Below are 23,319 nucleotides of genomic sequence, written 5' to 3'. Positions count from 1 at the left end.
TCAGAATGTAAGAACGGTTAACGCCAGGCCTTCTTGGTAATGCCTCCTAATAAATCCATTGCACGCTGCAAGACCACAAGGGCGGATGAGGGGATTGAGGTAAGAACGAAGAGAGTGCGACGAGGAGGAGGGCCGGGCATGAATAATGAAAAGCAGCAGAACTGTCCCATCAGGCCCAGCAACACCCCGGCATCCTCCTGTGCTGTTTTGGTTACAGGCAGATGAGGGCTGTGTGTGCAGAAGGAGAGGGAGATAGAAGAAGAATAGCCTGAGACATGAGCGGATGGATGTGTGCTACGTGCTTTGAGTGCTAAGGGCAGGAGCTGAGGAGGGCAGAGCAGCTGATAATTAGCCGTAATTGTTGTTCAGGGAGGGAGGGAAAAAAAAGGCAATTGGTTTAGGTTTCATCTCAGGTGCTTCTCTGTTTATGTCGAAGAGTTTTTCCTTTTCTCTGCTGTGTTTGCTTGAAATGATTTTATGTTATGTTTCATGTGATGCCAGCAATATCAAAAAAGTCTGTGGCTACATTGACATTGCAACGTTTTGGTTTTCAAGCAGAGTTTTGAGCCAAAAGCGAACTCCGAAGTGTTTTTAGCTCCAGTAGAAGAACTATCACGCCCAAACCACATATCACATGAACATTCTGGTATACTGGGCATGCGCGTGCTATAGGCTAAACAGAAGGCAGCATACATACGCCCGTTGCTGGTAGTTGCCATGGTAACGTTAGTAGCTTAGTCTCAGAGAACGCGACGTCATGACCCAATAAGGCGGCCAAACATTGGCGTCAGTGTCGGTGTTGCCAAAGGTCTCCATTTGCGGCCGTTGAGACTGCAACACAACCCCGGAGATTCCAAACTCAAACAGGGTCGGAAGTGTTTTCAAATTTCTCCAGTTTAGGGACCATGAAACGCCAGAACAGTGTGAATGCGAGGTTCAAACGTAGCAAAAGATATTTCTTTTTAAACCAAATTGTAGCAATGTAAATGTAGCCTGTGTGTGAGTGTAAGTGCAATTTCCTAGAAGGTGATGTCACCAGGTGTCTAAACAACAGTCCAAATATATTCAGCTTACTATATTATACGACATTCGAATGCCACACATTCTAACATTTAAGAAGCTGGAACCATCAAAATGACTGATTCATCTTCTGTCGACCGACTGACTGATCGATTAATCGTTTCAGCTCTATGTATTTATTATTTGTCATATAGCTTTTCATTCATGATCTGCTTACCAAAGTAGCTTCTCAGGTACAGTACAGTAGATAGGGCTGTATGAGTGGTTGTTAATAGGTCCTATATTAGAGATGTGAAAATTAAACATGTAGACACTACAAAAAACATACTGTGCAGTTCAGATCTCTCAAATTGTTCGCCAAATTTCACCCATGCTCTTGCAGTTGGCTAGAACAAAATCACCTCTAAAATGGACAAATAATGTAGGAGCTTTTAAAGTCTCAGTGAGGCGGAAGCTAGAGCTTCTCTACCTTTAATGATATATGTGACGTACTGTATATAATTATCAGAAGGATTTCCTTCCTCAGATTTGATTGGGTTGCTCAAAAGTACGCGTGGCTTAGCGATTAGTGAGATACATTCTCATTTAGCATGGACAAATGCATTTAATTAGACCGCAACCACATTCTTTGGTAATGAAAAAATGTTTGACTGGGATCCAAACATATGCAAGCTATATGCTATACAATGATGTGCTATATTAGTCGCCAACATCACATTTGATTGGATAAAGCTATGTATACGCCCCAGAGTTGAAGATGAGCCCTCCAAAATATGTTAATGTGTTACTCTGTTTTTATAAGAAAAAGGGAATTGTGAGATTATATTTGGCATAAAATGCAGGATAACTGAACAATTAAGACAAGGACACGGGGGGGGAGAAAAGGTGAAATGAAGACATAAAGCGAGAGAAAGGCCATGACAGAGCTGTAAAGCAGCAGCCCTGTATGTAGTTACATCAAAGCCAGGGCCATACACTTTTTGTTGTTGCACGCTGGAGAGTCAGTGTAGGTGAGTGAGCTCATATGGTGGATAAAATTGCAGTGTAGTTGAACACAGCAGGCCGTTTACACAAAGTGAGGAAAGCTCTCAGTGGGGCTCTCTTTTAAGGTTTAAGCTTCTTAAAGGTCCAGTGTGTAACGTGTTTAGTTGTTCATTATCAAAATCTGTATTCACAAACCTGTCCTTTTTCATGAAAATGTACCACCACCGTCAATTCCAAGTATTCCTATTGGCTTGAAATTTTACATTTGCATTTGCATGAACTGGGGTAGATGCTCCATATTCATGTGCCATCTTGAAATACGTTAGCCGGTAAGGGACATACAGGACATACTGCTTCGCCTTTTGTGTTTTCACTGTCACATGATAAACTCACAGGTGCTACTAATGGGTATCGTCGCTTCCCGGCCCCGGCGAGTTTGAAGAAGGAAACATGGAGGACCACACGTATTCAAAATCCAAATTTCAGCCCAAAAAAAGAATATTGAAAAGAGTAAGAGACCGGCGTCATCAGAAAAAAGCATGAAGGCTACCGTAGCTGTAATACGTACTTTGAACTGCGTGGCGCGAGAGAGTTGATTGCGATCTATGATCTCAGCGCTGGATGGGAGAAATTCCCACACATTGGACCTTTAATGAGAATCTTTTCAATTATTCAGACATACATCTTGATAGAATATATCAACGCCCAAATAGCACAAGTATAAAGATAGAGTGTTTTTCTTACAAGATGAGGGACAGAAAAGAAAGTTTCTGAAAGCAGCAGTGCATTTTGGTCATCCAGATATTTTTTCCCATTATTGTGTTGACGTGTTCTATATCTGACCTTTAACCCCGAGCCGTTAACCTGCATCTCATTATAACATACAATAGCAATCGTTTTTTTCTAACCCTACCTATCCACCGAGCCGCACAGTTACATGGATGAGCTGCTCAATTCCAATTACATTGAGGTGATTGCAACGTCGTCACAAAGCCTACAAAGCATGTTCAACGATGCACGACCGCACGCACACACACGCACACACACGCACTGGAGAGCAAGAGTGGCTGGCTATTGTAGACGCAAGGAGAATTCAGAGAGGCTACATCAATCTTGTCATCAAAAATCAACATGCTTGTTAGTCTGTGTGTTTGTGTGTGTATGCGTGGGCTTGGCTGCGACAGTGTGTGTGTGTGTGTGTGTGTGTGTGTGTGTGTGTGTGTGTGTGTGTGTGTGTGTTTGTGTGTGTGTGTGTTTAGAAATGAGATTCACCTTTTGGTCTGAGCGAGGTTTTACTGGACTGTGGGTCGATAGATCAATGTTGAGTGGAAGGCACACACTCAGCAGAGCCAGAATAGCCCTGGAAAGGCCACAGCAATCAGTCTTAGCCCAGCCTGTCCCCTAATCATCCAGTAGAGATTCTTATTCTGAATGGAGGCTATTTTTACAAACTGGCACTTGAAGCACTTCCAATAAAGTCAAATATGCAGCAATTACAGTTGTGGATAATTAAATGTGATGACACATTCACTGTCTGTCGTAAACCATGATTGTGCATTGCTGCTGTTTGACACTCTTTTGTTGTTTACCGCTAGAAAATATAAATGTTAGGGCAGCAGGTCCGACTTTAAATTAATGTAACAATACTCAAGGCAGCAAATCTCAGTGTTTGAGTTAAACCTAAACGAGCACAGCCAATACCACAGAATGCTAGCTGGCAAGCTTGAATGGCAAATAAAAAACCCGGATCAAAACATGTCTAGCATTCATCAAGAGAGTGAGGCCTTATAATAACACGGTAGCAGCTTTCTCTCCACCATTGAGGTTGAACTCAAACAATCAAATTGTTTCTGCCTCAGAGAGATCTTGTTTAACCAAAGGTCTGCATTATACAACAGTCTTACTTACTGTACTTACTTTTCAACTGCAATATCAGTCATCTGAAATTGTTGTTATTGCAGCTGTAATTGTAGTCATCATTTAGGAACATTTGGTTGGTGGTTATTGTGACAAACTGCAGAAAAAAGTAATGAATCACTTTAAGCTAACTGTTTAATTTCAGTTCAATTACAGTCTCATCCACTAGGGCGTTAGCCAACCTGGACGTTAGCATCGACTTGGATTTTTGCAGAAAAGGTTTATGATACTTACACGTTTTGTTCAGCAAGATAATCTTCACAAATGAACACCACTCTTATGATTTTTGAAGCGCAAATGCAATCGCCAGAGGTTAGGCTATAAACAAACTACACCATGGTCGCATGACTTCAACGTCACCACTACCAAGCTGACGATGATTTAATGTGTCCAACAACCTCTGCCACTAGTTTTTTTTTGTAAGACATTTAAAAGCTTAAAAATTCACGAGTGGGGTATTTACGTCTTTTATGTCGTAGAGCAAAACATGAAAATCTTCAAAGCTTGTGTTAACCCCAGACCTTATTTCAAGCATCTAACCAAAAACCCATTCAAAAAATCCGATGACCTCAAGACGAGGGAACTGGACCCTTATTTTAATCAGTCAGAATAATGAATACTTTTTTTCAAATTCTGAATCAAAAGAAGTACAGTTGTAACTGTTTCCTTAAAAGGAATTGGGAGTGAAAATCACCAACCTGCACTGTAGAAAATTAAATCACCTACAAAAATTAAATCACAGTAAAAATCTCTGATTTATTCAAACCGTGCAAACCATAACTGCTGTATTGTCTTATTTTCTCCCATTGGCTCATTTTAAGATGCAAACGTTATTCCCATGTATCACAATGCATATTTCAAAGGCATAATTCAGCTCTCTATAGGTACATTCACAGTCCATACAATTGTATAGCATAATGTGATTATTTGGTCAATGTGGAGCCCTGCATGCTGCACTCCTTAGCAGCTCTGATGGTGGCACGCGGCTCTTCATTGATGCTGTTCGTTTATAGCTGAATGAACGGTGCAGATTAAGGATCATCTTTTATGCCATTCTGGGAAATTCATCATCTCCCCTTCCCACTTACTGAGACACACACATGTGTAATCCACCTCTGCTTTAGAAATGGAGATTAGAAAACAGTTCACTTGTCCTCTTATATGGCTTATATGGGAATCCAATGATGCATGTTTACATTTCGGTTAAGAGACTCAGTTTAAATCTTCAGAACATTTTATCGTGCCTTCATGTGGCATTTCTTGGTTTGGTGCATGGAAAATGGGATTTCATCTCCCTGTGGGAAACTCCGAAATATTTGAATGGCTAAGCAGAGAAATGTTCTTGTCTCTTTAACATCCATCCATCCATCCATCCATCCATCCATCCATCCATCCATGTCTCACTCTGTTCAACCCCCCAAGTAAAGGGATGGCATTAGGCGTTTTGTAATGCTTACTGTAATTGCGTTTTAATCCAAGACAATTTAATTAACTTCCTGGTTTCCTGCTGGCTTTAATGCATTTGAAATGAAATGTGATTGGAAATTCCTAGGAAATATTCCATCACTGGAAGGACGACTCCTGGAAGTGCCTCGCTGATTGTCTTCTCTCATGTAGAAGAGATGCTGTGCTCAGTCCGCCCAGTCAAACCACGAAAAACATATTCCAAAAAGAAAGTAACAGCATCAGGCCTGGCATGCTCCTATTTTTTCTGAGCGGTAGATCTAGACGTAGAGAGAAGCAGACAGCGAGATGTAGAGGGGTTGATGTGTTTTTTTTTTTCCTACAGAGATCATAAGGAAGATAGAGATGCAGAGATGAGAGGTGGTGCCATATTAGGACTTTTACTGTTGGACGAGGCATCCTGCTGCAGTATATCTGTCTCAGATGTTGAGATGATTTGATCTTTGTGGCCTGTTTATCTGCAACGGATATTAACAGGCCGAATGACAACAGCTCAGGCAGTGGGAGAAGAAGAGGAGGCTGGATGTGTGTGTGTTTACATGCTTGTATGTAGGCGTGCCTCTCCATAAAGGATTAATGCAAAGAGTAATGGCACACACATTTCACCTTTCTGTCCCTTGTCTCTTGCCGTCATCTAAAAAGCCTCTCAATAACAATCTAGTTGAACACTCTTCATGGAGTCTTGCCACGTGCTAAACCTCTAATAGCTGTGTTTTGCTTAATGATTTGCATTTAGGAATTATTCTTTACTGAATCACATGCCTCTTTGAAGTGCCTCTGGATTAAAAAAAAAAAAGTCTGTTGTGTTGTGAAGGCATTGGCTATTTATTCAGGATGCCTTCATTTACATGGTGCTGCCCCCGAGGACTCAGAGGCTGAACTTGAAAAAGGATGTAGTTTATTTTTAAAATCCTGTCCATTGCATAAATCATTATGTTGACATTATCTTTATTCATACACATTGCAATTTATGTGAATCATGGTTATGTACATGAATTGCTCTCAGAAGCAGGGTACAATTAACATGAATACATAACTGTTGTCCATGGAGAATTTCTAGAAGGCCGTAACGGTGGTTTTTACAACGGGTGTGTTTGGTTGTGTGTGTGTGTGTTATTGTAGTTGTCAGTATCCTAGCTCTCTATACTTTCATCACTTGCCAGTGTGTGTATGTGAGAATCTGTGTCTGTGTTGTCTATATATTCCTATTTGTGGCTCTCTCCTGTGTCTATCCTAATCTGTCTCTCCATAATGTGTGTGTGTGTGTGTGTGTGTGTATGCACCTACCTGTGTGTTTGTGTGTGTGTGTGTGTGTGTGTGTGTGTGTGTGTTTTGTGTGTGTATGCACCTTCCTGTGTGTGTGTGTGTGTGTGTGTGTGTGTGTGTGTGTGTGTGTGTGTGTGTGTGTGTGTGTGTGTGTGTATGTGTGTGTCAAAGAAAGAGAGAGAACTTTGCTGGAAGGAAACAGCTGTCTCTCTGTATGTCAGGCCTGGGATCTGAAGGGGTAAGGGAGTAAAGGAGGAGAAGGAGGAGGAGAAGGAGGAGGAGGATGCATAGCACTGCACTGCCCAGGGAGCTATGACAGCCATCACACTACTTAGAAACTGCGACACATAACCCAAACCACACACACACACACACACACACACACACACACACACACACACACACACACACACACACACACACACCTGGATCACGGTGTGAAGGCTGTTTTGAGAGCCCCTGGGTGTTTGTTGTGTGCTAGTTAAAATACTTGAGTGTTTTTTTTCCCTATTATGGCTGCATGCACACTACAGTTTAAAGGCAGAGGCGGATGTTTTCAATATTTAAGGTTTTTTGTTTTTCTTTCAGATTCAAATTTTGGGTTTGAAAAAGCCTTTGAAACAACCATCATTGCTCAGCTAAACTATTTGTTGTGTTTAGTGTTGGAGGATATATTATTGTAGGCATCTAATGAAGAATTGCTTTGCAATAGGCAATAATCAATTAAGCATTTAAAGGATATGATTTGGGTTTTAATGGAGTGTTGTGATGTTGCTGTGGTCAGGGAGGAGCCTTCACTAACCCTTCACTCAGCAGATAACAGCTGGCTGATAACCAACAAGAAAACTTTCAATTTCTTTCTTTCTTTCTTTCTTTCTTTCTTTTTGTATTTCCTTCCTTCTTTCTTTTCTTTTTTTCATCTTTGCTTTCTTCCTTCCTTCTTTCTTTTCTTTTTCACTCTTTCTTCTCTTCCTTCCTTTCTTTTCTTATCTCCCTCTTTCTTTTTCCTGCTTACTTTCCTTGCTTTATTTTTCCTTCTTTCTTTCTGTGCCCATCCTTTCACAGTCAAAAACTAGACGCCATCTCCATGTACCATCAACAGATCACTTACTCCTAAATAAAACGCCTGTCTCATGTGCTGTGAAGGGCTTTTTTTTTCAATTTATCAAATGTCAATGCTCAAAAGGTCAGCCTTCACATGTGTGAGATAAAACAATGCACCGCCTCCTCTCATCTCCAGTCTCCCTGTGGCGTTTTTTTTTTTTCTTTTTGTTGACCCATGGATGGGATTCGCTATCTTACCCTCTCATGCATTCAATGCTCACCTGCCTCCTCGCAGCTCATCACCAATCTGTTGAGGTTTTAAACAACTATTTCAAACTGCTTTGTGTGTGCGTGTGTGTGTGTGTGTGTGTGTGTGTGTGTGTGTGTGTGTGTGTGTGTGTGTACAGTATGACCCTATATTAGTATATGAGTATAGCCGTGCAAGTTTTGTGTGTATGTGCGAGCATGCACTCTTTGCCATGCCCGTGGGTTTGACGGATGATGTGTGACAAGTGTGTGGAGTCAGCCCTTTGGTGGGAACCCGCTGAGGCTGAAAGATGCCCTTGTCTTTCTATATTTTACAGCGTATCTTTTTAGTCCTCCAGTGTGCACGCTGTGGCCTGTACTGTGGCTATAGGCTTATGGTGATCGATTGGCAGTTTGACTTTGAAACTAGATAAATCTCTCTACCATGCTTCGCCCAACTGCACTGTTGACACTGTTGTCACGCTGATACTTTTTTATTCATCACCTTGGATATTCACTCTTATTGTAAATTCAAAGGAAACATGTTGATGTCTTGTTTCCATAATTCAGCTCATATGAAACAGAATACTGGAGAAAGATACTGGAGCGTGAGTGAGGACTATTCAAAAGTAAGCAGGTTGGACCGTGAACAAGATGAAAAGAGAATGAAAATAATATTCAGTTGTGTGGAAGGAATTCGCAGTGAAATGCTTTATGCGTAATGCTGAGCTGTTAGAACTTTTAGATTCTTCATAATGGATAACTTGTAGCCACTGGGACACATGGGATGTGAGCATCCAGAAGTGCTCAACTAAAGAAGCATTTTGTACATATTTAGAGTTGTGTTGAATATGTATAATATGACATGAAACCGCTAGCGAGGTGAACAAGTCGCTACGCTTTAATATCACATGTTCGTGGATGAAATTACTGTAAGCAGCACCAATATTGAGCAGCCTGTGAAAAGAAGGTGAATCATTTTTTTTTCTGTGGCTCTGGAGGAGCTTCCTAAAATCTGAAAATGACTCTGATGACATCATCAGTGCAATCTGGGTTTAGGTTTGAAGACTACACATCTTTAACAGAAAGCCTGGCTAACAAACGGACATGGAGTTTGAAAGACATGGGTATTTTCCAGGCAGGGGAAGTCTTATAAATGCTATTTTGTTGCATTATGGGAAATGTAGTATCTTGCCTTTTTGGAGCTTGACCAAAATACGGATCAATACGAAGTGCCTCTTGACAATTTTTCACCACCTTTTTAATCTGCCTAAAGCCTCCCAGGTTTGTAAAAAATGAATACTAAATGGCTGGAGTAACTAAACTTTGATACCCAGAAATCCTGCACTGAACTGCACACAGCAGACTCATGCTACAGGTTTACCATCCTAGTTGATCTGTGATGGTTGTGATGGAAAGGGACAAGACCGCTTTGCTGTGTAGGAGTATCTTTCACTTCCAACTCATCACTGAAGGCAGGAAAGTGACCAACACCAGATGTTTATTTGGACAGAGTGAATTTGGAGAGTATTTTTATTTGTAGCTTGAGGAAAAATACCTTTTTTTTATTTGATGTCAATAACAGAGCAAAAGGAAATGCCTCTTCCTTATTTTCCCTCCTTCCTCTCTCTCTCTCTCTCTCTCTCTCTCTCTCTCTCTCTCTCTCTCTCTCGCTCTCTCTCTCTCTCTTCTGCTGGTGTTGCAAAGGTCAGCTATGCACTGTATTCACAGGTAGATTTTCCAGATGCAGCACTCTCATTCACCCTTATATTCTCACACTGCTGTTAGTTCGCTGCTAGACCTCCGCTGCCCCAATGGCTGCTGGGGCCCCTCGGAGCGTGGAGAGGAGCCAAGAAACTGTCTGGCCACCCAGTGTAAACTATGTGTTTACAGCAAGGCCAGGGTCACACTGGGCATGCTCAACTCAGTACGTCTCACCTACTGCCGATGATAAAGGATCTGATGTCGGTGTAGACAGCCGGCTATAGTGGCGCTACCGAACCCTAAAAAACACACTATTTCTTCTGTGCTTACATACAGTAACAGCATTTGGCAGTTCTACTATGCCTTGCTGAAGAGGAAAATAAATGTATGCTTCTTTTGGCAGCCTGGTACAAGATATCTACTTATCATTCAGCATAAATCGGCTATGATTTGTAAATATTTTAAAGGTTAAGCTTGACCAGGCGGTCCAATGTGAAAGGGACGAGTAGCTCTTGAGCAACCAGCATCTTTGCCCTCCTCTCGGTTTTCTCTGAGCATACTGTGTACTCAAACATTTATAGTCTTTATAATGTGGTCATACATTTATGTATGTTTCCCCCTGCCTTACGTTGGCGGCACAGCTTCCTCGCAACAACATGCCTCTAATGGTTTGCTTGATCAGAACACGCTCAGATTTGGAACACAGGTGCTGCTGTTAGAGGATTCAGACATAATGTTACGAAATGCATAACAGCTGCTTATTTGTTAGTTCAAAGAACACTAAGAGGCATCTTCTGTAGTTTGTCCTCTTCACTGTCGCTGGCTATCCTCCCCATTTAACTCAGTGCCTTTGTCACTTCCTCAGTTTTTAGTTCCCCGTCAGTTTAGGGGGGGGCGTCGTGCCATGCTCTAAATAACTTTATTGACATTTGAATTGGATGTGGATCACGGTAATTATCCAGCCTTCCTGCTTCTTGGCTGGCATGCAGTGAGAGGAGAGCGTCGGTGCAGCCGGGCCACAGGCAAAGAAATTTGTCTAAAATGCAAACGCATGCTTGTATTCACATGCTCTTCACTCATATTAGCATTTACTGACTCACAGAAAAGCAGTGACACATAACATGCACGCCTCATTGAGTTGTGTTCTGGTGCGTATTGAAGCTTAAGAATAGCAGCATGAATAAAGCAGCTTACTGTGGTGTCCTCCCCTATAGAGACAGCGATGTAGTAGGGCTATGTGAAGTATGCTTTTGGATTTCTTTAAGGCTGAACGGCCATGAATCATTGCACCAGAATATTTGCTCATGCTTATTCCCCAAGAAATCTCCATGACGACGCTCCTGTACGGTCAGCAAGGTCATTAAAGGGGTGATAGAATGCAAAACCGAGTTTACCTTGTCATAGTTGAATTATGACAGTTCGGTGGGTAAAAAGGACATACAGAGAACCTCAAAGTCCCATTGACACCCCTTTCCCATGCAAATCTCACAATTTGAAACTGCTGCTGGAAATGGGCGAATCTCAACAAAGCTATCAACAGCAAATCAACTCCTCAACTCCTACCTTATTTGGCTCTATCTTCTATCTTTGTAACGCCCCAAAATTTACATAGGCCACTGACTGATCTGGGACCAGTTTGTCTTGTGACTCTAGGTCGCGCAGATCTCAGAAATTGTATACATTGTTCGTCTGCTATTTCATCACTAAATTCACGAAATAAACGCCTCTTGTCCGCGAGTCTCATTGATAGAGCCCGTGGTGAGCTGGATGGAGCTCTATCAATGAGAGCTAGCTAGCCTCCTCCTAACGAGACCTCTGAAATTCACAAAAATGCATTGAATTGAAATCGGACAAAAGTGTTGGCTTTGTAAGGTAGCTGTCATGGAGCTCATGAACTCCAACACACAATCGAACAAAATTTGCAATTAGCCATCAATTTTCGTAAAACTGCCCATATTTGACCTTTACTTCTTTAAAACTTTAAGACTTTAAAAGTCTCAAAAGTGAATTTAGTAATGAAATGTATGCACATTGTGCAACAATGTGTAACATTTCAGTGTCTGAAATATGAGACCTGCTGTCTCGTCTCCGCTGTATGTGTATGTGGTTCGCTCAACCAATCAGCGTGCAGCTCATCTAAATATTCATGAGCATACCATATTTGGAAGAAAAGCTCTTGTTCCAAATAGGGCCAAAACACAGGGATGCATTACTGTAAAAGTCTCCACTGGTTGCCTGGCAACTTCAAGGTGACTGCAAGACTCAAGAAAGTCCCTGCGCTCGCCAAGAAATAGTCCAACACATAACATAAGAAGTTTTTACTTAACGTTCCTTGGATAACAAAAGAAAAGTCATGATTTGTGGCTGTTAGTACTAATGCAAAAATGTTCACTGAACAACAAAAATGATTGTGTGAAAGCACAATCATTTTTGTATTGTATTCATGTAAATCCAGGGTGTCACTAAATGCATGCTAAGCAAATACTTGTGATATCAATTTGACTGACTAAATTACCACTGCACCAGTGTTGCTGTTTTTTTGTTTGTTGTTGCAGTAAATGGATACTCTTGCACAAAAAGACACTGTTTAATAAAAAGAACCCAGAAGTTGTAATTTTTACACCTCACTTTTCGTACAGATTAAACAAACAAGATATAAAGTGTTAATTTGTGAGCTTTAGAGGTGCTAAAGTATTTGTTACCTGTGGACAGAGCCCGGCTAGCTGTTTCCCCTTGTTTCCAGTCTTTATGCTAAGCTAAGCTAACCCACTTCTGGCAGTTGCTTCATATTTAGCATACAGACATGAGAGTGGTATCCACCAACTGCGGAACGGCTGTGGAGCCACTCCGGAACGGCGGCGGAGTCAATAGGTTTCCATTAAAGTCAATGTGTGTATTTTCACCGACTGCAGAACAGCTGCGTTCCAAATCCGTCCCAGCTCCGGCGATCCGCAGAGCTCCGCAGCAATTCAGCACAGGGCAGATTGTGCGAGACAGGAAGTCGAGCGCAGAAACAAAATAAAACATCCGGTTAATTTAAAATCAAATACATCGTGCTCACGGCGGATCATATTTCGCTGCAGGTCAGCACAGAGTTGTTTCCCCTCTACTCATCTGGATGGAAACAAACTGTTGTTGGTTTTGTGGTTCTGTGTATATAAACTACATCCTGTTATATCACGCGATTATACGTGAATTCGCGAGACCTCGTGGGTCCTTGTGACTTCAGCTGTCAGTCTGGCCGCAGTTCCACAACAAATCCAGACCTGGTGGGTATTGAAGGACTGCGGAGACGGAGCCGACACGCAGCGCAGCCGATCCGCAGCCGTTCCGCAGTTGGTGGAAATTGCGGGTAACTCTCAGCAAGAAAGCTAATTTGTGTATTTACCAACATGTCAAACTAAGTTGCCATAGACCAGCCATCTTCAACTGGACAAAAAACATTTTTTTAATGGAGAGTGAAGAGCTTCTTAAACATGGTGTTTTTAACCTTTCAAGTATTTCATCAGTATCATTATTGTCTCCAAATAGCTTCACTGCGTTATTTGCCCAGGACTAATTTCCTTATACTGTTTCTGACAGGAAATAACTTCAGGCCCTGCCTTAGCACATCTGTCCCCTTCGATTAAACAGTTGTAGTCACTTCACATGCTGGACTGAATGATACTGTTCCTGTTGTTGGGCCTGAGCTGCACTGGTGTAAAATAGACACTTCTCTCTGCTTTCAAAGGCAGTATAATTTTTCCTTGATGTGGAAGGAGAGCTGTGTCTCTGAAGTAAGGCTATCCAGGAGAAGAGAGCGATACAACCAACAGACGGTGCTCGGACTTTACCGCCACTGACCGTGTGGAAGTGAGGGATGAGCAGGAGAAAGGAGAGGAGTGACGGGACTGAGATTTAGAAATTTTAAAAAGAGGAAAAGGTTAAATGTTGATGCTGATTATAGCAGTCTACTGTGAAAATGGGAGCTAACTACTTTTCTGATAACACAAAAGACACAAAATGTACCACATCAGAATATAATTTTGTGTTTACTTTGGTCAAATTCAAATTTGGTCAAAATGTGGCTGTCTGTCAAATGCTTGCAGGGAGATCGGGGATGGAAAAAGGTGAGAGAAATACAGATAAAGAGAGGAGGAAATTGGGGGAATTTTTAGTGGATGAGTGTGTTTCTGTGCTCCATGTTGGGTTAGTTAATGACTGGTGCATATGTCAGCCACGCAGCTGTGGAGTTACAATCAGCCAGCCAGCTGAGGAAGGGAGCAACGGATGGAACGGAGAGAGAGAGAGAGAGAGAGAGAGAGAGAGAGAGAGAGAGAGAGAAAAACACCCATATATAAAGTATTAAGAGGAAAGCAGAGAAAACAGTTCTGCGTGAGGGAGAGCGGAAAAGCAGAGGAGGTGAGATAGAGGGTTTTTGAGCGAAATAAACAGAGAGAGGCATCAGGAGGGAATAGACAGAGAAGGAGAGAATGAGAAGTTGCCAAGATAGTTTCCATTCTTCTCATCCTCCGTCAACTAGCTGAAGCAGAAATGGCAGAGGCTGCAGTCCAAATAATTACACTCAGCTGCCTTCCTGGAAAATATTTACTGTTGTCAATAAAAAAAGCAAAGAGAAGGCAGTGTGTATAAAAGGAGAAATAACTCAAATATACAAAGATAGCAATTTGATGACAGAATTCACTGCCGCCCTCGCATTTTATCAAAGACATATTTTCTAAACGCTGCACCACCTCAGGGACTCTTCTCACCTCCACTTCCTTTGACTTCGCCTCTTCACCCCGGTATGTCCTGTCTATCCTGCCCCATCCTGGCCGTCCTCCATCAGCTCCGGGATTTAAGCCTTTAAGAGCCTCTTTTCCCTTCAGTAAGAGCTTTAAGGCAGAATGTGTGTGGAAAGCAGTTTTTTGGTTAAGGATCAGAGCTGGACAGAAATAGGTACAGATAGAGTATAGGAGTGGGCGCTTCAGGAGGAAGTCTCTGACCTCCGATTGTCCCCGCTTCTTGTTGCCCCACAAAACACCCACAGTAACTCTGAACAAGGGCCTTTTTGTGAGGCAAGGACACGAGTTTATTGTGTCTCGGTTATTGCTCACAAACGCTATTCGCAGTATTAGGTACACAGGTGTAAAGCTGAAGTGGTTTATCACCTCTGCAGTGAGACATCTTTGGAAATTTTAAGTTGTGTTGAAGACATGGATTTGTTTAAATCCAATGCACCTATATATCAATGTGTACCCAGCAAACACTGTCTGTATATGCTGTAGTATGTCGTCTTGCATACCTGCTACCTGCTTTGTTCTGTAAAATCAGCTCTATTAATATGTTGCATTGTCAGGTTAACACAGAACATTTTGCATATTGCTGACTGTCAAAACCTCGGCTTTGCCTGACAGTTAAACCTGACCGCTATGCTTTGTTTCCTTGTGCCTCTGCAGGCAGACCCGGGAGCAGGAGACCCCACCAGACTTCTTCTATTTCTCTGACTTTGAAAGACACAACGCCGAGATCGCTGCCTTTCATCTGGACAAGTAAGTCAACATTGTGCCCGTTTCAGGGATGTGTGGTACATGATATCTGGGACATCACGTTGCCATGTCATCAGCCCGTCTTCTCTGGTAGCCAAAGGTGCCCCCAAGCTGAAGGGGTAAAGAATTTTGTAAATAATTTCAATAATACCCTTTAAAAGTGTGAGCTTGGCTACTCTGGGTTTCAATTTTTTTTGTTTTGCATCGATTTCAGAGACATTTTTTCAGGTGAGCAAACCTCTACAGTGCTGCTTTTTGGTTAAAACATTAGTATTTTAGAATTGCACTAATATATAACACTGCTGGAATCACGTTTTTTTTTTTTTTTTTAAGAATCAAAATCGATGCAGTAGAAGCAGAGATATAATCTTTATTCCACACATTCTTCTTCCTTGTCAAAGCCTGGTGGCTACATTACCCTCAGGGGCAGCAGTGGATGTCCGGTCCAGATACGGCCCCAACGTTACAAACATTTCAACTAAATAAAGGCCCAAAAAAAAAAATCAGATGTTCTTGAATGTGCTTTAACTCCTTCAAGCCCAAGTGCTTCTTTCCATCCTTGAGGGCCACTGTCCTGCAGGTTTGTGTTCCTCCCTGATTGCTAATTTGCTTCTCCTCGTGTTAGCTCATTAACCACCCGGGAGGAACAAAAACCTGCAGAATTGGGTACCTTTTTGTTATACAGTCAAGCTTTAATGTGATAAGATAATGTGTTTGCAAGGTCCTCCCTAAGTATAGCAACACAGATCCATGTGTGTGAATGCAGGCAGGACTTCAGGCATACCCATTTCTCTTGTGTGCATTAACATCCTCCATGCACTCCACATTTACTCTGCGCTTGTTTGTACATGTGCTTCTCCTTTTCACCATTTCTGACCCTCAGAAACTCTTCTCTTTCAAACACAGCGAGCAGTGTGAGCCCGTACAGTAGAGGCTGTGAGCTCAGAGAGGCCATGAGTCATAGAGGATGAATGCCGCCCTCCCGCAGCTAGCATCTGACTGAACAATGACTGCAGCCTCCTTGCTTAGCTAACCACCACGCTCTCTGACTTCACTGCCTTTACAAGGCTAAACCTTTACAGCCGGTCGGCGAGACTTTAATGAAATGAGAAAACCTCATGAGGCTCTCTGATCGACCAGAAAAAGAGATGAGTTTTAGCGCCGGTGTTGCTATTAAAGTCGAGCTTACATCACTGGATGTATGTTATTATGAGCAGAGGGCTTGTGTTGTAGTGCAACTGCTGATGATACCGAGGTCACACACGTGTCCATTCACATCTACGTGCACGCACACGCTGGGGCCACAGCGGGTAGGGATGTTGAATCTGCTTTTCCTTCAGGCACAATGACACAGTTCAGCAGCAATTGCATTAGCAGCAGCTTTCTTCACCAGTCTGCTACACATCTGGTCCTCCTCTATGCACACACACACACACACACACACACACACACACACACACACACACACACACACACACATACATGAAAAATACACACTCCCTGCATATGTGTGGGTTAAGGGGAAGAGGAGGAAACCAAAGGCATGAAAGGCCCTGTGCCTATTCTAAATATAAGCCAGGCAGGGTTTGCCAAAAGCAGTGCTTTATTTTTTTCCCCTTATTTTGTCTGTTCTAAATTAGAGCCTGGCTAGAGCTGCTGCTGCTGCTGCTGCTGGTGCAGAGGCTTAGGCTACACTGCCTCCCAGGGGACCCGCAGACACACACACACACACACACACACACACAGGCTCTTTTAAAAGCAGCATTCGCACCGGCATGTGCACACATCACACACACACAGAGCCACTGTCTTTTCTTATATAGGGTACACCTCTGTAAGCATCATTAATTATGTGATTGGATTTAAATGGGATGTGCACTTGGTGTTGCTGCATTAGGTGGGGAAAAAAGAGCAAGCAGTCAGCAGATACAAAGACATACAAGGACTGATCTGACCTTAAAATATTAAACGAAATAGCTCTGAATTCCCACTGGCGTCTTATACTCTTTTCAGCTGGGAGTATATGAAATGATGATTCCCACTGTTGTTCATGCGCAGCTCTTAGCAGGCCTCTCTGTCCCACCCTGAATATAACTCAAGTTTTAAATGGCCACTGTGGGAATAAGGTTTATTAAGGATGGAAGAAAAAGTGTGAGTGATGAATAGAATTGAAGCCAGCCCTAGCTGTTCCCTATAGCATGGCAGCAGGCCCAGGCCCAGCAGGCCAGACGGTGCAGTGCGGCGCTTCATCCTGTGTCCGAGGAAAGAGACTCATTCCACCCGCCGCCACGCTACTTGATGGCATCATTTATACGACAAGCTCTCTCCACCAGGTTCTCCCATATCTCGCTCTACCTCTCTCTCTCCTCTTATTCCACTGGCTCCATCTTTAATCTCATTCTCTCTTTCTGTGTCTCTCTGTCCTCAGGCCTAGGCCATTAGGTCTTGTCAGGGGTATCAATTTTTAAAGAGCCTGTGCTGATGTTGTAGCCAGGTGGTATTGACGACAGGGGCAGCGCATGCATAAAATAGGCATGTGGCATGCACACAGGAAGACAGTCACGTCATCTGTCAGTGAAACCTACATCTCGAAATACATGAACCCAGAAAGCTGTGTGGAAGTTAAAAATGTGTGTGATGCAGAATAATAGCCATAAAAACCACAGAGGTTTACCACCATGTGGTGTAACTGTCAGGGCAGGACTTGTGTCACAGTGCCCCCTGTTGGCAGTGACAGTGAATTACAATAGCATAGATGTATAGTGTGTCTGCCCCAGTGGCCTAATGGATAAGGCACTGGCCTCCTAAGCCAGGGATTGTGGGTTCGAGTCCCATCTGGGGTGATGTTTCTTTTCTTCCTAAATCTACAAACAGCTCATCCTTGTTGCAACACTCTACAGACTGTTGTTAAGTACACAAATAGCTCTTTAGGTGATCATATACAGTAAAACTCTCAAACATACTTTAAATATGTAAAATAAAGCTCCACCAAGGTTATTGACAAATTGGCACCATTAAAAGTATTAGTAGTAGTATCAGTGGATTACTTAGAACACTTAAAAATGTCATGATTCTCAAGCAAGTTCTAGAGTTTTAAGTAGCGTATTTTTCTATAATTTCTAAACTGATTTATAGTCATTTATTTGTGATGGGCATCTACAATACATAATGAAAGTGTAAGTCAAACTGTATCTAAAAATATGTGTGTCATGTCTGTGTTGACAAAGTTATGACTCAGTGAAGGAGTGCGATTTTTGAGCAGCAATTTGCTTAAAGTACGTTAATTGCCTCCATGAGCTGTGTGTCACAGCCACTGTTTGAAAATGTGTGCTGTATTCTGAAGACAGAATGTAAGCCATTAGTATGTGTCTCTGTCCTGTAGGATCCTGGACTTCCGCCGTGTCCCTCCTGTGGCCGGCAGGCTTGTCAACATGACAAAGGAAATCCGAGATGTCACACGAGACAAAAAGCTCTGGAGGACATTCTTCATTTCACCAGGTACAAATTGAAAAAGGGCAGAGTTATTGGTTTTCAGAGACACATCTAGAAGGGAAAACTTTAATCAATATACCATGAGATCAAAATTAACTAAAAATGCTGCACAAATTCCAGTTCAGTTCTCTTTTTAGTTCCTGTTATGTGTACCCCCAAACTGCGGGACAAACACTGTTTTACAACAATTAATCGAGATTACATGGTGATCTCAGAAGACAACATAATAATGAAATGCTATCTGTGCAGTCTTCAACAAACAAATGTCATCATGCAAAAGTTAAAGCCAAGCAAAAATGAACAGTTTCCTTCTTCATAATGTAGAGCGAAGCTAGTTCTGTGCCCTGAATTACTGGGATATTCATTTGCATGGGATTAGTATTATCAGGGGACTCTGGCTTGTGCCAAAGCACAGTTAATTAGCGATGCAACTTTTACATTTTATATATTATACACATGGAAAACTTTCACAGGATTAAAATGACTGAAAAACTTAGCAATTAATACAAGTCACTGAATGTCTCCAGGTAATTTTAATCTTGTGAAAACTGCCCTTTAAATACATATGGTGTGCATTTCAAAAGGGCAGAAACAGGGTGTAGTCATGTTAAAATATTTAACACTGAGTAGTATAATAGACTATATCTAACAGTTACTTTTTACGTTGTATGTTTTGTGTCAATCTGTGTTCTTTCTCCAAATCTCAGCCAACAACGTGTGTTTCTACGGAGAGTGTTCGTACTACTGCTCCACTGAGCACGCTCTGTGCGGGAAACCAGACCAGATAGAAGGATCCCTGGCTGCCTTCCTCCCAGACTTAGCCCTCGCCAAACGCAAGACCTGGAGGAACCCGTGGAGACGCTCCTACCACAAACGCAAGAAGGCAGAGTAAGAGATCGACCCTGCACTCAGACAGTGCTGCGTTCACTGATTGAAGCATACACAGAGGGATTCACTGTAGAGTCATGTAGGTCCAGCTTTCAGAGGATATTTATTACATTCACTGTGCCAGGGGCAATAACTCATGGGAGCTGAGCAAGAGATCTGCGGTGTGCAAGATATCACGTAAATCAAGTTAAAGCTGTCTGGCATCCAAGTAGAAAAAAACAACCTGTACAGATCATGCCACGGAAGAAAACATTTAATTGCAATCATATTAGTTTCCCAAAATAATATCAAGAATTAATTGGGGAAAAAAACATGTTAAAAGGCGAAACAAATTGGATTTTGGTGACCCATGAATTCTAATGAAAATGTGAACAAGATGTTTATGCGATATTTTTAAACTCTTCAGATGGGAGGTGGACCCGGACTACTGCGAGGAAGTCAAACAGACTCCACCTTATGACAGTGGGACACGACTGTTGGACATCATGGACATGACCGTCTTTGACTTCCTCATGGGTGAGTTTCAATGTCCCTTGGTGGTCTAAGCACGGTTTCAGAGGTCAATAATGGGCAATGTTGGGCAACACAGTATATAACACACAGTAGGTGTACTACAGTACACACACACATATGTGCTGAATTGCTTACTTGTATTCCAACACAGGAAACATGGATCGCCACCATTATGAGACGTTCGAAAAGTTTGGAAATGAGACCTTTATCATCCATCTGGACAACGGCAGAGGGTGAGCCCCTGCATTGTAACTCAAGAGGTTATAATGCAAAGATTGTCAAACTGATTGTCATTCAGAACTGTGCTACTTTCATTATTCCACTTGTTGGTTCCTCTGTAGTGTATATCTCCATACAAATAATAACCAATGAGAGAATTATAAAAACAAATACATGATGTGCAGGTGTCTCAATGTTCAGAAATCATTTATGAAGCCGTCTACAACATAAACAATAACAAATAAAACACTTTTCTTTTTAAATAATGCCTACATTTAGTGATAAAGATGCAGTAAAACTAAAGAAACATTTTCTGAAGAAAATGCATACCATTGCTGTACTTGCTCATGGTTACTGGACTTACTGGATGACTTATAATCATTTGAAAACTCATTAACCTTAATGTGTTGGCTAATTTATCGATGCAATGATAGTGAATGGGGGCTTTAAAGAAACATCATCATTAGGCTTTAATACTTGTCATCATGTCATCATAATAAACTTACATTTGTAATACTGAACATTTTAAATTGGGGTTTGACCTATTCAATGGCTAATAATATTTAGATAATGAAAAAAGCATTCAAAAATACTTTTTTTAAGGAATAGCTCATTAAATTGTGTGCTGACAAACTAGCGCCAGTATTTACAACGATATTTAACCTGTCACTGGCTCAGTCTGTCATACCCACATGCTTCAAGAAGTCCACCATCATTCATGTGCCCAAGAAAACAAGACCATCCTCCCTAAATTACCACCCAGTGGCACACACACAATAGGTGGTGCCCTACCCTGCCTAAAGGTTATTTACACCAGCGTTTTTAAAGAAAAAGGCTAAGAGAATCATTAAAGCTCCAAACCATAGGAGATATACACTAGGAAGAAGGTACCGGATACATCAGGCCAGCAACCTTCCGGTTCCCAACCCAAATCCCTACAGAATGAGCTACTGCCACTCAAAAAATTATAATAATTACAATAATAACAGAAGTGCATAAGCTGCAGCACAGCAATCGCAACAAAACATGTCACTAATCAAAACAGAGACTCGATAAAAGTTGCAGGCAAACAGCAAATTGCTCAACAGCAGAGGAATAATTTTTTCAAACCATTCATGCTTCTATCTTTCCCCCTAGCTTTGGAAAGCACTCCCATGACGAGATATCCATTCTGGTGCCGTTGACCCAGTGCTGCAGGTAAGGTCTTCTTTGCTGGTGTTTTTTCATGTTGCTTGATAAGAAGGCAGCAATGGCTTTGTTGATCCCAGTGCAGAATATAAACAGGATTTTCAAATCAGTGAATCAGTTGGCCGTTTACATTATCAGTATTGCCGAGCATATGGGTATGACTGTGCGTGAAGCCACACTGACTGTTTTCCCCCCCTCGCTGTGCTCTTTCTGCAGGGTAAGGAAGTCGACCCACTTGCGTCTGCAGCTGCTGGCTAAGGAAGAATACAAGCTGTCCATGCTCATGGCAGAATCCCTGGTGAGGGACCGCCTCAGTCCCATCCTTATCCAGCCACACCTGGATGCCATGGACCGACGACTACGCCAGGTCAGTGCTCCATACTCAGTTTATACAGGGTGCCTTGTTGGATTTTGTCTTTTTTTTAATTCAAACCTTTAAAGGAATAGTTCAACATTTTGGAATTATTTGTATTATGGCTGCAACTAATGCTTATTTTCATTGTTAATTAATTGAGTGATCTATAAAAAGTCAGAAAATGGTGAAAAATGTCCAAAGCCCGAGATGATGTCCTCAAATGTCCTGTTTTTACCACAACTCAAGTATATGGTTACACTTTACTTGAAGGTATCTACATAAAAGTGACATGACACTGTCATGAACGTGTCATAAACATTATAAACAAGTCATAAACTTTTATGACATAGCGCATCTGTCAGTAAGTGTCATTCGGTTTTTGTCATGACAAGTTATGGTTATGGTTAGAGTTAGAGTTAGGGTTAGGGTTAGAGTTCATGTGTCATGACAGTGTCATGTCACTCTTATGTAGATACCTTCAAGTAAAGTGTTTCCAAATATATTCAGTTTACTGTCACAGGGGAGTGAATAAACTAGAAAATATTCACATTTAAGAAGCTGCAATCAGAGAATTTTTCCTTTCCTTTAAAAAAAAAAAATGACTCAAACCAATTATCAAAATAGTTGGCAATTAATTTAATAGTTGACAACTAATCGATTAATCTTTGCAGCTCTGTGTGTAGTCACTTTCCTGCAGAGAGTAAGGTACTCTAGGAACTCTTGGCAAGAAAGTAAATTACCCAAATGTTGAACTATTCCTTTAAACATTTCGGGGAAATAATGTCACTCATTGTCTCTCTTTAAACCTTATTTGACCTCTTATAGTGACTACAAACAAATGTCTTCTCTATTCAACAATTAAACCTTTTCTCTTGTCTCATGGTATTTCCTTGTCGCTAGGTGCTGAATGTGCTGTCAGAATGCATCGAAAAGGAGGGCTACAGTTACGTTGTAGAGGACGACCTGCAGGGGCACCAAGGGACAGACCACGCCCACACCGGCCCACGGCGGAGGTAGCTGTCTCGGGGCGTTGGCAGCTGGATAGGACTGACTCCCTGGAGATAGGAGGAGATCCAGTCTTTTCCTTAAAACTGAACTGGCATCCCGTAACACAGACGAGCTCCATCTGTACTGAATTTCTCAGAGGGCTTGATTTTCTTTTGCTGAACTTCCAGGGAGGCCCGTCTGCCTGAGGTTTAATAGGAGCTGCCTGGAAGTGGAAGCCTGCTGGATAGGACTGATCTTTGACGTCGAACACTTCTGGATGGATCTGGGGCTGGGTTACAAACTGAACTGAACCAACCCCCTCCCTCGCCTCACCTAGACTCCTTAAAATATCCAACCCTGACTCTTGTGTAGGACAGGACCCACCGCAGCACTACCAAACCATGAAAGCCTTGCAAGAGACGCCTTCTCTCTGTCTTGGTTAGGACCCTTTTTTTGAATTCAGTGAATTCTGAGGGACTTGTAAAGAACCTCCCGACGATTCCG

At 42.0% G+C, this 23,319-nt stretch overlaps 1 protein-coding gene, 1 long non-coding RNA gene and 1 other non-coding gene across 3 annotated transcripts in view; all 3 read left to right on the top strand.

The window, feature by feature from the left end:
- LOC116044211 overlaps positions 1–12,452 on the top strand; it is a 20,837-nt gene extending 8,385 nt beyond the window's left edge. The window contains exons 2-3 of the long non-coding RNA XR_004103639.2: positions 6,895–6,897; positions 12,338–12,452. This is a non-coding gene — a long non-coding RNA (uncharacterized LOC116044211). The remainder of the gene's footprint in view (positions 1–6,894; positions 6,898–12,337) is intronic.
- fam20cb (FAM20C golgi associated secretory pathway kinase b) overlaps positions 1–23,077 on the top strand; it is a 51,989-nt gene extending 28,912 nt beyond the window's left edge. Inside the window, exons 4-11 of the mRNA XM_031291217.2 lie at positions 15,084–15,176; positions 18,556–18,671; positions 19,373–19,553; positions 19,960–20,069; positions 20,218–20,299; positions 21,423–21,482; positions 21,690–21,840; positions 22,729–23,077. Coding sequence (XP_031147077.1) covers positions 15,084–15,176; positions 18,556–18,671; positions 19,373–19,553; positions 19,960–20,069; positions 20,218–20,299; positions 21,423–21,482; positions 21,690–21,840; positions 22,729–22,845 — 910 coding nt within the window. The 3' untranslated portion in view covers positions 22,846–23,077. The remainder of the gene's footprint in view (positions 1–15,083; positions 15,177–18,555; positions 18,672–19,372; positions 19,554–19,959; positions 20,070–20,217; positions 20,300–21,422; positions 21,483–21,689; positions 21,841–22,728) is intronic.
- Positions 17,944–18,016, top strand: trnar-ccu. The gene has a single exon. It is a non-coding gene; the product is annotated as a tRNA-Arg (tRNA).
- Positions 23,078–23,319: the final 242 nt, after the last annotated feature.

Source organism: Sander lucioperca, chromosome 22 (assembly GCF_008315115.2).
Source record: "Sander lucioperca isolate FBNREF2018 chromosome 22, SLUC_FBN_1.2, whole genome shotgun sequence".
Taxonomy (NCBI): Eukaryota; Metazoa; Chordata; class Actinopteri; order Perciformes; family Percidae; genus Sander; species Sander lucioperca.
Note: the sequence above shows the minus strand (reverse complement) of the source record. Positions and strands in the feature narration are given on the sequence as shown.